Source organism: Girardinichthys multiradiatus, chromosome 22 (assembly GCF_021462225.1).
Source record: "Girardinichthys multiradiatus isolate DD_20200921_A chromosome 22, DD_fGirMul_XY1, whole genome shotgun sequence".
Lineage (NCBI taxonomy): Eukaryota > Metazoa > Chordata > Actinopteri > Cyprinodontiformes > Goodeidae > Girardinichthys > Girardinichthys multiradiatus.
The window spans coordinates 45,428,156-45,442,772 of NC_061814.1; the positions used below are offsets into that span (position 1 = coordinate 45,428,156).

A 14,617-nucleotide genomic window follows, 5' to 3' on the forward strand; every position below is an offset into this window, starting at 1 on the left:
ACTGGGATCACTGCTCTGGATCATCGGTTTCCCTCATCATGATGTTACCTGCCAGGTGTGGAGATGAAGCGCAGTGGTGCTCATCCCACTGAGGTGGCACTTTGGATTACTGGCTCACTATGTTCTGCACCTATACTTGCGATATCCTGTCACTTTTAGAGGTTCTGCAGCTCAGATCCTTACCCAGACTCTGATCCAGACTCTGTTCAGGTCTTGATCCAGTCTGTGGTCAGAATCAGCCTCAGAACTGAACAGGAATGTTTTTCAGAGTAACTGAAAGAAAGAAGCACACCAGTTTCCTGGTTTTGGATAACAGGCACCCGACCCAGTATTTTAGCTGTGACCGGAACCAGGTGTTCTGTTCTGCTCAGCTGTGGAGGTGAAGCTCCTCCCTCCATTCTCTAATTAAAGGAATTCATGTTCTAAATTGTATCCATATTTTAAAGAAACGTATACTGGGATCTATTTCCCAGTGCTACTGAGGTGGGCGGTCCTACAGTCAGGCTGAAAGCTGATTGGTGTGATAATTAATGTTTAGTCTTTGAGCTCCATGAAATGTTCTCACAGTGTTGTGAGCAGATTCATATTTATCAGGTGTGTCGGTGACATCACACAATGACTCACCTGTCTGCTCATTTACTCGCTGGAAAACAGAAATACAATCCAGAGTTTAAAGAACAGTTCTGCTGGCCCGTTCTGTTATGTTCCCCCCCGAAAGCTCAGACCTTCTTTATGAACGTCTCTCCATCTTTCCTTCGAGCTGTGAAGCTGCCACTTGAAGGTTTTCTAAGCTTCCTGCTGCATCTCCAGCTTCAGTTATTTCATAGTGGTGGGATGGTTCATCCCACCACTGAGGGTATTGGTGACAGGTCTGCAGGTCACATGACTTGGGTCAGGGCTATTTTCTGAACCTCCAGAACTTGTTCACACAGACCTTCAGGCTCTCTGTTCTCTGTTTTAATCTCCGATCTCTGACCTACAGTCACATGGTCTCACGTGTCACGTTCAGATGATCAGCCTGGTCATGATACTTTCACTTATCATTGGAATGCTAAGGCTCATTTTAAACTGGAACCCAAAACGAATTAAATTCATCAGAACCATTTGTGTTCTGCTTAGGTTGATGTTCTAGTTCTGCAGCAAAGAGCCCGGTCCAGCCCCCTGGGGTTCCTTTCTGCGTCACGACTGCCGCTCTGAGCCTCACCTGACATCAGCAGAGTTAATCTGCGCCCTGAGCTGATTAACATCTTCATCTGTTTAGCTGCTGCAACGATGCAGCGACCTGCAGAAAAACACTGTTGATCTTTAAAAAAAACGCTAAACCAAAACATCTGTTAAACATCTGCAGAAGATACAGAGAACCCAGAGAAACGTAGGAGGTTCTATATCTTGAAACGCCTGACAATTTCTGTAAAAGGTTTGTAAACACCGAGATGGATCCAGTTTGAAAACATTCGGATCTTGAGGAGAGAATTGCTCTTCAGGTCATCAGTTTGAGGAGGACGGAGAGGTTTCCAATTCAAGGATGATTTAAGGTGAGCCTCAGAAGCACCATCTGCAGGTGAGTGAAGCTGATGTTGAATAAAAGACAAAGGAAACAGTTTGGTTCTGGTGTTTTATGGAACACAGCAGAGTCTCTACAAACATCACAAAACATCTCTACCTACACAGCTCTACACACTCAGCTACAGTGTGCTGCTCGGTCTAGTGTCAGACCCAACACATTTCACCCTGCACGCTGTCTGCCAGGCTCAGCTGACCTATTGCATTGAGCATGCTCAGAAACATTCAAACTGTACCAAAGAGTGAAATAATCTTCAGAGTCTTTTCAGAACAGCTGGAGGAACAGAACAGCTGTGGAGATGGATGTGCAGACACAGCTCCTGCATTCAGGAACATGTCTGACATTACTCTGACATCACTTCCTCTAACTTCACCACCGCTTCTAGCATCAGTTCTGGTCGCTCTGACATCCTTTCTGCTTCATCACCTTCTGTAGCACTGACATCCCTTCTTAGCTATTGACATAATTTCCAGTAATTATGACATCACTTCCTGACTGATGACATAACTTGTTGAAACTCTGACATCATCTAATTTCAGCTGCCATAATTCCCTGCAACTCTGACATGACTTATTTTCTGTTGTCATAATTTTCTGTAATTATGACATCACTTCCTGTACCTCTGACATCACTATGGCTGTGTCCAAATTCAGGGGCTGCACCCTTCAAAGGCCACGTTTGTAGGCCGATTACATCCTAGCGAGGTGCCGAAGATTGTCCAAATTCGAAGGCTCGCCCAAATGCACCCGACATCTCTCCAGATCTGATGGACGGGTTCGGATGGACAGATTATTCGCTGCATTGGAAAGACAGGAACCTGAATAAGTTGCTTTACAAATAAATTGATTTAAGCTTCACAAAGTTAATATCAGTGTTTAAGTTGTTATAAGTTTAACTAATAAATTAAACAAATGGTATTTGTCATCAATATGTACTATTTTTTATCTATGAACATAAAGATTATTTTGAACATTTTAAACATCTAAGTAATGAACGAGAATAAAATGAAAAGATAAGAAAACAAAACATTTTACAGAAGAGGCTGAGATACAACAACGACGATACAACTGCTGGAGTTCCTCACACTGTCACGGTTGCTAGGTGACAGAAGTTGCACTGAGGCAAGGGTGGGAACAGACTGTCCAGTTTCACAGCCAATCATTTCTGGTCTTTGCAGTTTTGGTGGCCTCTGAAGCACCCGGCCTACGTAGACCCTGATTCTGATGCAGCCCCTGACTTTGGACACAGCATATGTGTAATTATGGCAGGACTTCCTGTCTGTTGACATCACTTCCTGCCTGCAGCTGTGTATCCCCAACAGTACGCCTAATGCACAGCTGGATTATCCTGCATAAACTTCACTGTAAAATCCAGATGTGTAAGAGTTTACCTGCAGGTGTGTAAAACGGTGTACGTTGACCTGCTCTTTGGCTGCCTGTTTCCATAACAACCGATCCCACCAGAGGTCAGTGGTGGAAAGGACCAGAGCCCGACCGATACTGAACGTCACCGACACACAAACAAAAATGAGAAGGTAAAAAAAAATATATATATATATTATAACTAATTAGAATATTATATTATTATAATATAATATGTTTGGCAAGAGTCCTTCAAAGTTGCGCCCTCTGCAGGACAAACTGTTGAACTGCAGCAGCAACTACATGTCCGACACGTTGGATGCCAGCTGAGCCAAGTCATTGGTATCGGTCGGGCTCAGGTCACCTGGACTCCATCAGATTCATATACAGCAGCCGGGTTCTGTTTATTTTAAAATGTAACCTGTTTGACATATTTACAGTCCGGAAACAACCCATGTTGGGTGTGTTGGTGTGTGTGTGTTTATGTCTCAGTGTGTGTCATGAATGTTGGGTGCACATGCTTAGTGGTGTTTGTGCGGTCCTTGAAAACGGCGCCTCCTCTCGTGGCCCCCATTCTTGTGGGGGGGGGCATATGGCTGCTGTGGGGGTGGGGGGAGGGGGAGACCTCAGTTTTATGTGTTGGGCGGGGCTTTCAGGTCGCGGCCTCAGGAGAGTCCCCGCCCTCCTCCACCTGGTTGGCCCGTCCCAGCGTCTTCATTTTGGTGAGCATGTCAGCGAGGGTGTCCTTGAAGCCTTTCTCCAGCAGCCAACCTTCGCTCTCACATTCAGGATTCTCCGGGTCCGCCATGGTCTCAAGAGCCGTGCTCAAGTACTTCAGACCCGCCACGTCCACCCCCTGAACCAAAGACATAGACAGGACAGATCACGATCAGGAGTGAGAGCTCTGTTGTAATGAGGTCATCTGGAGATATTGCAGGACATATTAACTGGGAAAAGGTTTGGAAAGATCATCTTCCTCCAGTCAATGTAATCAGGTGGGCAGGGTCCTGTTCCTGCAGCTCTGTAGAGATCCCACGGTTGATCAGTGCTTTCAGCTGCACAGGGAACATGTTCTCTCTGCCTGAACAATGAGATTCATTCAGAACGTGACTCAGAGCTGCATGACCACACCCTCCTAAAGTCTGACCACCCTCCCTCAGGTGAGTTCAGGTGAGTCCTTCAGGTGTGAGCCAGGAACTGAGTTCAGAATGATGGTGTTAAACTTGTTGTTCTGACCCAAATAACCTAACTCTCAGGAAGTGTTCCTGACTTTCCCAGAATGCATCCCGCTGTGGCAGCAGATTAACCCCCCGCCAGAATAGCTCCTGATCCTGATCCCCCAGGCAGATTACCCGCAGCAGGTCTCGCACAGAGCAGCAGGACCAGCCGTCACACAGATCAATAGTCGTTGCAAGTCGTTAACTGACTCAAATCAGGATTTCTGCCTGTTGGTTGGACTGCTGCATGTTTCTGTGACTCGTCTGGTTCAAGAGCATATATCGGTGGTAAACCTCATTAACCTGCAGCCTCTCCGGTCACCTGATTGGGTTTGGTTCAGGTGTTCTAAGTGATCATCTTGTTTTAAACAGGAAGATTAGGAACATCGCTGATCCTCCACGAACACATTTGATAGGTTAAAAGTAGTAGCTAAGGGAAACTGTCAGCCTCCAAAACACCACTTACAGGTCCTTCTCAAAATATTAGCATATTGTGATAAAGTTCATTATTTTCCATAATGTAATGATGAAAATTTAACATTCATATATTTTAGATTCATTGCACACTAACTGAAATATTTCAGGTCTTTTATTGTCTTAATACGGATGATTTTGGCATACAGCTCATGAAAACCCAAAATTCCTATCTCACAAAATTAGCATATTTCATCCGACCAATAAAAGAAAGTGTTTTAATACAAAAAACATCAACCTTCAAATAATCATGTACAGTTATGCACTCAATACTTGGTCGGGAATCCTTTTGCAGAAATGACTGCTTCAATGCGGCGTGGTATGGAGGCAATCAGCCTGTGGCACTGCTGAGGTCTTATGGAGGCCCAGGATGCTTCGATAGCGGCCTTTAGCTCATCCAGAGTGTTGGGTCTTGAGTCTCTCAACGTTCTCTTCACAATATCCCACAGATTCTCTATGGGGTTCAGGTCAGGAGAGTTGGCAGGCCAATTGAGCACAGTGATACCATGGTCAGTAAACCATTTACCAGTGGTTTTGGCACTGTGAGCAGGTGCCAGGTCGTGCTGAAAAATGAAATCTTCATCTCCATAAAGCTTTTCAGCAGATGGAAGCATGAAGTGCTCCAAAATCTCCTGATAGCTAGCTGCATTGACCCTGCCCTTGATAAAACACAGTGGACCAACACCAGCAGCTGACACGGCACCCCAGACCATCACTGACTGTGGGTACTTGACACTGGACTTCTGGCATTTTGGCATTTCCTTCTCCCCAGTCTTCCTCCAGACTCTGGCACCTTGATTTCCGAATGACATGCAGAATTTGCTTTCATCCGAAAAAAGTACTTTGGACCACTGAGCAACAGTCCAGTGCTGCTTCTCTGTAGCCCAGGTCAGGGGCTTCTGCCGCTGTTTCTGGTTCAAAAGTGGCTTGACCTGGGGAATGCGGCACCTGTAGCCCATTTCCTGCACACACCTGTACACGGTGGCTCTGGATGTTTCTACTCCAGACTCAGTCCACTGCCTCCGCAGGTCCCCCAAGGTCTGGAATCGGCCCTTCTCCACAATCTTCCTCAGGGTCCAGTCACCTCTTCTCGTTGTGCAGCGTTTTCTGCCACACTTTTTCCTTCCCACAGCCTATTCGTTCAGAAATGACTTTCTGTGTCTTACCCTCTTGCTTGAGGGTGTCAATAGTGGCCTTCTGGACAGCAGTCAGGTCGGCAGTCTTACCCATGATTGGGGTTTTGAGTGATGAACCAGGCTGGGAGTTTTAAAGGCCTCAGGAATCTTTTGCAGGTGTTTAGAGTTAACTCGTTGATTCAGATGATTAGGTTCATAGCTCGTTTAGAGACCCTTTTAATGATATGCTAATTTTGTGAGATAGGAATTTTGGATTTTCATGAGCTGTATGCCAAAATCATCCGTATTAAGACAATAAAAGACCTGAAATATTTCAGTTAGTGTGCAATGAATCTAAAATATATGAATGTTAAATTTTCATCATGACATTATGGAAAATAATGAACTTTATCACAATATGCTAATATTTTGAGAAGGACCTGTATTGCTACAGGAAGAAGGAGACAGGGTTACCATGGAAGCCAACTACCATGCCAACAGAATGTCAGCTCAGAGTGATGGCTCTGTTCTGGTTCCAGATGTTTTAATTTCCTCAGATACCAGCCATCTCCTCATGAGCAGCACCTGGAAGGAGGTCCAGCTTCCCTCTTCGTGCTGTTGGGACCCAGCCATGGATTTCAACATTAAACTTCGGTACGAACTCTTCTGGAACTTTTCAAAATAAAGTGCATAAACCTTCTTCCAGCACAGCCACGAAACGGGATAACTGCGGACTTCCTGTGACGCCACTGCCCAAATTACGCACAGCTGTTGCTACATCCGCCCTCTTCCCGCCTTCGAAAGGGACCAGATAGGGAAGACAAGCGTGCTGATGTCTCTTCTACTGGATCCAAGAGTGTCATAAGATCACACGATCATATGCACAAGTATGAGTGAATAACTGTTTGTGTACCCGGTATTCATTCATAAAAACGCGAATTAAGGTACACGCCTGGCTTGACTTTCTCTCTCTGAGGCCTGCAGAAGCAAACTGTCCCAGAGAAGTGGTCTCTACAAGTCTCCCAGTCTGGAAGGAAGACAGCAGAGCCCCCATCACCATGGTTACGGTAACGGGCAGCGTGGTTAGCGGACAGAACGAGCCATCTTTCATCCACAGTTTTAGGTGTTGGAATCCAGACTTTGTCCAGCAAGCTGTGAAAAAGACTGAACCAGCTCCGCAGAACTTAGACTGAGTTCTGAACGGACCGTGGAGTGAACGGATCACTCGCAGTCCATTCAGTCTGGGATTTGTTTAGAGGTGTGCGATACTGGGAATTCTGGTACCGATCCAATACCAAGTAAATACAAGGCTAGTATCGCCGATACTGATATTTTACTTGAAATGTTGTGATGTTTGAATTATTTTATGATTTTCCCTTTGGTTGGTTGATTATTATTATGATAAAACAAAGAACAAAGATTTTAGGCAAATAAACATGTTTTTATTAACTTACTTTATCAATATAAAAGAATGGAATAGTATAAAAATACTGAAATAATTCCCTAATCTATGACTGTTTGTGAATTATTCAGGTAAAATAACAAAATGATTCTGATAATGAAGTCTGTAATCTGCATGTAGCCTAAACAGGAACACGATTTTTACTTCAACAGTAAAACGGAGGGTTATTATATTCAGTCATGTTAATATTTCAGGGTTAAGGTTTATATCTTCATGTAGATGTATATTTTTGATTTCCAAAAAACAATTACAGTTTTGTTTCAACTGGCTGAATATTTAATAGTTGAGAACAGTTTGCTAAAGTTGTATCTCTGTTTACCAAGTACACTGTGGAAAACCTTTCTTTATGCGGGAGATTACCTGAATATTCCTGAGTTTTTACTAAACAGCAGCGCAGTGAATAACGTTCACAGAGCAGTGAAGGGAGGAGCAGGGAACGAAGGAACGGGGAAGGGAGGAGCAGGGAAGGGAGGAGCAGGGAACGAAGGAACGGGTAAGGGAGGAGCAGGGAACGGAGGAACGGGGAAGGGAGGAGCAGGGAACGAAGGAACGGGGAAGGGAGGAGCAGGGAACGAAGGAACGGGGAAGGGAGGAGCAGAGAACGGAGGAACGGGGAACGGAGGAACAGGGAAGGGAGGAGCAGGGAACAGAGGAGCAGAGAAGGGAGGAGCGGGGAACGGAGGAACGGGGAAGGGAGGAGCAGGGAACAGAGGAACGGGGAAGGGAGGAGCAGGGAACGGAGGAACGGGGAAGGGAGGAGCAGGGAACGGAGGAACGGGGAAGGGAGGAGCAGGGAACGAAGGAACGGGGAAGGGAGGAGCAGGGAACGAAGGAACGGGGAAGGGAGGAGCAGGGAACGGAGGAACAGGGAAGGGAGGAGCAGGGAACAGAGGAGCAGAGAAGGGAGGAGCGGGGAACGGAGGAACGGGGAAGGGAGGAGCAGGGAACAGAGGAACGGGGAAGGGAGGAGCAGGGAACGGAGGAACGGGGAAGGGAGGAGCAGGGAACGAAGGAACGGGGAAGGGAGGAGCAGGGAACGAAGGAACGGGGAAGGGAGGAGCAGAGAACGGAGGAACGGGGAACGGAGGAACAGGGAAGGGAGGAGCAGGGAACAGAGGAGCAGAGAAGGGAGGAGCGGGGAACGGAGGAACGGGGAAGGGAGGAGCAGGGAACAGAGGAACGGGGAAGGGAGGAGCAGGGAACGGAGGAGCAGGGAACGGAGGAACAGGGAAGGGAGGAGCAGGGAACGGAGGAACGGGGAAGGGAGGAGCAGGGAACGGAGGAGCAGGGAACGGAGGAACAGGGAACGGAGGAGCAGGGAAGGGAGTAGCAGGGAACGGAGGAGCAGAGAAGGGAGGAGCAGGGAACGGAGGAGCAGAGAAGGGAGGAGCAGGGAACGGAGGAGCAGGGAACGGAGGAACAGGGAAGGGAGGAGCAGGGAACGAAGGCACGGGGAAGGGAGGAGCAGGGAAGGGAGGAGCAGGGAATGAAGGAACGGGGAAGGGAGGAGCAGGGAACGAAGGAACGGGGAAGGGAGGAGCAGGGAAGGGAGGAGCAGGGAACGAAGGAACGGGGAAGGGAGGAGCAGGGAACGAAGGAACGGGGAAGGGAGGAGCAGGGAACGAAGGAACGGGGGAAGGGAGGAGCAGGGAAGGGAGGAGCAGGGAACGAAGGAACAGGGAAGGGAGGAGCAGGGAACGAAGGCACGGGGAAGGGAGGAGCAGGGAAGGGAGGAGCAGGGAACGAAGGAACGGGGAAGGGAGGAGCAGGGAACGAAGGAACGGGGAAGGGAGGAGCAGGGAACGAAGGAACGGGGAAGGGAGGAGCAGGGAACGGAGGAGCAGGGAACGGAGGAACAGGGAAGGGAGGAGCAGGGAACGGAGGAACGGGGAAGGGAGGAGCAGGGAACGGAGGAACGGGGAAGGGAGGAGCAGGGAACGGAGGAGCAGAGAAGGGAGGAGCGGGGAACGGAGGAGCAGGGAACGAAGGAACGGGGAAGGGAGGAGCAGGGAAGGGAGGAGCAGGGAACGAAGGAACGGGGAAGGGAGGAGCAGGGAACGGAGGAACGGGGAAGGGAGGAGCAGGGAACGGAGGAACAGGGAAGGGAGGAGCAGGGAACGGAGGAGCAGAGAAGGGAGGAGCAGGGAACGGAGGAGCAGAGAAGGGAGGAGCAGGGAACGGAGGAGCAGAGAAGGGAGGAGCAGGGAACGGAGGAGCAGAGAAGGGAGGAGCAGGGAACGGAGGAGCAGGGAACGGAGGAACAGGGAAGGGAGGAGCAGGGAACGGAGGAACAGGGAAGGGAGGAGCAGGGAACGGAGGAACAGGGAAGGGAGGAGCAGGGAACAGAGGAACAGGGAACGGAGGAACAGGGAAGGGAGGAGCAGGGAACGGAGGAGCAGGGAACGGAGGAGCAGAGAAGGGAGGAGCAGGGAACAGAGGAGCAGAGAAGGGAGGAGCAGGGAACGGAGGATCAGAGAAGGGAGGAGCAGGGAACGGAGGAGCAGAGAAGGGAGGAGCAGGGAACAGAGGAGCAGAGAAGGGAGGAGCAGGGAACGGAGGATCAGAGAAGGGAGGAGCAGGGAACGGAGGAGCAGAGAAGGGAGGAGCAGGGAACGGAGGAACAGGGAAGGGAGGAGCAGGGAATGGAGGAACAGGGAAGGGAGGAGCAGAGAAGGGAGGAGCAGGGAACGGAGGAGCAGAGAAGGGAGGAGCAGGGAATGGAGGAGCAGAGAAGGGAGGAGCAGGGAACGGAGGAGCAGGGAACGGAGGAACGGGGAAGGGAGGAGCAGGGAACGGAGGAACGGGGAAGGGAGGAGCAGGGAACGGAGGAACGGGGAAGGGAGGAGCAGGGAACGAAGGAACGGAGAAGGGAGGAGCAGGGAAGGGAGGAGCAGGGAACGAAGGAACGGGGAAGGGAGGAGCAGGGAACGGAGGAACAGGGAAGGGAGGAGCAGGGAACGGAGGAACGGGGAAGGGAGGAGCAGGGAACGGAGGAGCAGAGAAAGGGAGGTGCGGGGAACGGAGGAGCAGGGAACGGAGGAACAGGGAAGGGAGGAGCAGGGAACGGAGGAGCAGGGAACGGAGGAACAGGGAAGGGAGGAGCAGGGAACGGAGGAACGGGGAAGGGAGGAGCAGGGAACGGAGGAGCAGGGAACGGAGGAACAGGGAACGGAGGAGCAGGGAAGGGAGGAGCAGGGAACGGAGGATCAGAGAAGGGAGGAGCAGGGAACGGAGGAGCAGGGAACGGAGGAACAGGGAAGGGAGGAGCAGGGAATGGAGGAACAGGGAAGGGAGGAGCAGGGAACGGAGGAGCAGGGAACGGAGGAGCAGAGAAGGGAGGAGCAGGGAACAGAGGAGCAGAGAAGGGAGGAGCAGGGAACGGAGGAGCAGAGAAGGAGGAGCAGGGAACGGAGGAGCAGGGAACGGAGGAACAGGGAAGGGAGGAGCAGGGAACGGAGGAACGGGGAAGGGAGGAGCAGGGAACGGAGGAACGGGGAAGGGAGGAGCAGGGAACGGAGGAGCAGGGAACGGAGGAACGGGGAAGGGAGGAGCAGGGAACGGAGGAACAGGGAAGGGAGGAGCAGGGAACGGAGGAACAGGGAAGGGAGGAGCAGGGAACGGAGGAGCAGAGAAGGGAGGAGCAGGGAACGGAGGAGCAGAGAAGGGAGGAGCAGGGAACGGAGGAGCAGAGAAGGGAGGAGCAGGGAACGGAGGAGCAGAGAAGGGAGGAGCAGGGAACGGAGGAGCAGAGAAGGGAGGAGCAGGGAACGGAGGAGCAGGGAACGGAGGAACAGGGAAGGGAGGAGCAGGGAACGGAGGAACAGGGAAGGGAGGAGCAGGGAACGGAGGAACAGGGAAGGGAGGAGCAGGGAACAGAGGAACAGGGAACGGAGGAGCAGGGAACGGAGGAACAGGGAAGGGAGGAGCAGGGAACGGAGGAACGGGGAAGGGAGGAGCAGGGAACGGAGGAGCAGGGAACGGAGGAACAGGGAACGGAGGAGCAGGGAAGGGAGGAGCAGGGAACGGAGGATCAGAGAAGGGAGGAGCAGGGAACGGAGGAGCAGGGAACGGAGGAACAGGGAAGGGAGGAGCAGGGAATGGAGGAACAGGGAAGGGAGGAGCAGGGAACGGAGGAGCAGGGAACGGAGGAGCAGAGAAGGGAGGAGCAGGGAACAGAGGAGCAGAGAAGGGAGGAGCAGGGAACGGAGGAGCAGAGAAGGGAGGAGCAGGGAACGGAGGAGCAGGGAACGGAGGAACAGGGAAGGGAGGAGCAGGGAACGGAGGAACGGGGAAGGGAGGAGCAGGGAACGGAGGAACGGGGAAGGGAGGAGCAGGGAACGGAGGAGCAGGGAACGGAGGAACGGGGAAGGGAGGAGCAGGGAACGGAGGAACAGGGAAGGGAGGAGCAGGGAACGGAGGAACAGGGAAGGGAGGAGCAGGGAACGGAGGAGCAGAGAAGGGAGGAGCAGGGAACGGAGGAGCAGAGAAGGGAGGAGCAGGGAACGGAGGAGCAGAGAAGGGAGGAGCAGGGAACGGAGGAGCAGAGAAGGGAGGAGCAGGGAACGGAGGAGCAGAGAAGGGAGGAGCAGGGAACGGAGGAGCAGGGAACGGAGGAACAGGGAAGGGAGGAGCAGGGAACGGAGGAACAGGGAAGGGAGGAGCAGGGAACGGAGGAACAGGGAAGGGAGGAGCAGGGAACAGAGGAACAGGGAACGGAGGAGCAGGGAACGGAGGAACAGGGAAGGGAGGAGCAGGGAACGGAGGAACAGGGAAGGGAGGAGCAGGGAACGGAGGAGCAGGTAACGGAGGAGCAGGGAACGGAGGAGCAGGATTTGCCATAAGGACAGGATCATGTTTGAAGAGAATCAGACACTGCAGATCAACACAAAAACATCATAGCAACTGTCAAGTACGGTGGTGGAGGGATGATGATGTGGGTTAGACCTCATTTATCACTACAGTAGTTTCAGTCTTTGACTCTGGATAGGGTTAGGGTTAGATGTTTTTCATCCAGGTTTCAGTTCAGTGAGAATCAGCGAGTATATACTGGCTGTCACTGAGACATCTGGACAACATGTAGGTCACAAAGACCAGCATCTCAGTTTCTTTAAGAAAGTATATGGCCCAAGCTAGATACTGATTGGCTGCTGTGGTATGTGGGTGGAGACCTGGTGAAGTCTTACCTCCAGGATGATGGTGAAGATGAGAAGTGCTCCAATGCTGGTCATGATGCTGCTGTAAAAGGAGAAGACGGCCTCACGGCAGCCCCTGGACCAAATGTTCAGCTCCTCGGTGCGGTGGTCGTAATCATAGTGGGCGGAGTTATTAGTCAGGTGATGCTGGATGCAAGGCCGGGGGGAGCCAGGGTTACAGCAGCTGAACGGGACACTGTCCATGAGGTACTTCCCCTCCACATTACTGAAGACACGGCTGAGGGACAAAAACAGAGGTCAGCCAGCTCCTCATGGCCCCTAAGGGTCCCTTAGGGATCCTCAGGTAACTCAGGACACTTGAGTAAAACCTCACCATCCAGCAGGTAGACAGATGTGGTACCAGGTGAGTTTTATCGTAAAGGGACAGTTCATCAATCAGTGTCTCACTTGCTGCAAGTATCATTCTTGGTGTGCTCAGTTTGGAGAATCATGGAGGTCTCCTAATGGTAGGTAGGTAGGTAAGTTTATTTATATAGTGCTTTTCAGTAACGAGACACTCAAAGCGCTGGACATACAATTACAATACAGTCACAAAGAAAATAAAGAGAAAAACTAATCAAATGATACTACAATCCTTCTAAGAAATCTAAAAATCTCTGGGCAACATTACAATAGAAAACATTAATAATCCTTTGGGTTTTACTGGTAAGAGCTGGTTCTAAACCAATCTTTCTAAAGAGGTAATAATATCATAAAGTCCTCTATGTAGGGGAAAGCATCTTGTGCTAAGAGAGAATCATCCTTGGGTTCACTGGTATAATGCAGTTGTAGTCCCATAATAAGTCATTTACATCCATTGAAATTTAACTCAGCAATCATTGAGTTCTAACTAAGGAAGCTGAGTCACTGGTGTAAAAACAGCTTTTGTTCAAATTTTGAAGAAACTAGTATTTTCCTTTCACTGGTAAATCTAAAAATCTACGAAAAGGAGAATAAATGAAGAAATTAAATCCACATTTAGGTAAAAAATAAGGAGCATGGGAAAGCAACACACATAAGCAAAGATTTTGCGGGAGCATGGTGGACTCATTAGGTGCCAATATTTAAGTATGATCATGTGTGCAAAGAATTAGACTGTCAACACCGACGAAGGTGTCATTGTCCTTGAAGAAGAGATAGAAGTTTTATCAAACGGCCATAAAGTTTAGTTCATAGATGAGGGGGGTTGCTGGGGCGGAGCGTCGTATTCACAGATTTACACTAAGGAAAAAGTCGCATTAGCTAATCATGATACCATAACCCTTTAGAGTAAAACCCTATAAATGAATGTTCCTTAAACTTGGCAGGTTGTACTTAGACATCATCTCTCCTGTTTTGGTAAACCGTTTACTTCCAGATAGGCCAAACTGAGCACGCTCACACTGCACCTGACAGTGCTTTAACACCAAACCTTTGGGATGCTTCATACCAGAGCCCGGTTTCTGGAGCGGATCACGCTGGTGTGAACCCATCCCAGACCCTAAAACAGACCAGAGAATCGCACCCTGGCAGGATTACAACGGCCGGTCTTGACACAATTTTTCTAAACCCTGGAGTGCTTTGCTTGCAGTGTGAATGCATACTGGACCAGCATACCAAAAGCAGAAAGAGACGATGTAACGAAGGGCGGGGCATTGGAGGAGCAGAAGAAGAAGAGAAAAAACTAAGTAAGAGCGCGAATCCAAAGATGAAAGAGTTTGAAAATAACTCATGGGGCTACGTGGAGTAGTGAGGTGTAGGCACACGATAACGTTTGAAGACTAAAGTAGCAACAGAACCCTTCCTGCTTTTTTCTGGCCTGTCAACGTAATATTGCCCCCAAAACAACATGTTGCAACTGCTTCACTTTGTTTTGATCCGGTCAAAAAAATCTTCTTGTGAAACAAACCGGCCAGCTGAAGGTGGAAGTGGTCTAACTTTTTCTGATCTGTGGACCATTTCCTGGTCGGGACCAGCAGTGTGAATGTTTGCTGAGATACTGATCACACAGATTTATCTTTCTGTCAGGGTGTGACCATGGTGACCTTCAGCCATGGAGTCATGGTGTCCATATCATCAGTGAGCTGATGGGTCCATCCATCCATCCATCATCCATCCATCCATCCATCCATCCATCCATCCATCCATCCATCCATCCATCCATCGTCCATCCATCCATCCATCCATCCATCCATCCATCCATCCATCGTCCATCCATCCATCCATCCATCCATCCATCATCCATCCATCCAT

The 14,617-nt window shown here is 50.1% G+C and overlaps 1 protein-coding gene across 3 annotated transcripts in view; it reads right to left on the reverse strand.

Moving 5' to 3' along the window:
• Positions 1 to 1,601: 1,601 nt before the first annotated feature.
• prph2b (peripherin 2b (retinal degeneration, slow)) overlaps positions 1,602 to 14,617 on the reverse strand; it is a 17,082-nt gene continuing 4,066 nt past the window's right edge. The window contains exons 2-4 of one of the 3 annotated variants that reach the window (XR_007035920.1): positions 12,377 to 12,623; positions 2,955 to 3,781; positions 2,231 to 2,360 (exon numbers count right to left, since the gene is read on the reverse strand). Coding sequence is in view for 2 of the 3 variants with exons in the window: in XM_047350959.1 (XP_047206915.1) it covers positions 3,578 to 3,781; positions 12,377 to 12,623 (451 nt within the window). In the remaining variant the exon portion in view is untranslated. Of the gene's footprint in view, positions 3,782 to 12,376; positions 12,624 to 14,617 lie in introns of all 3 variants that reach the window. The other 2 variants (XM_047350961.1, XM_047350959.1) reach the window with 2 other exon arrangements.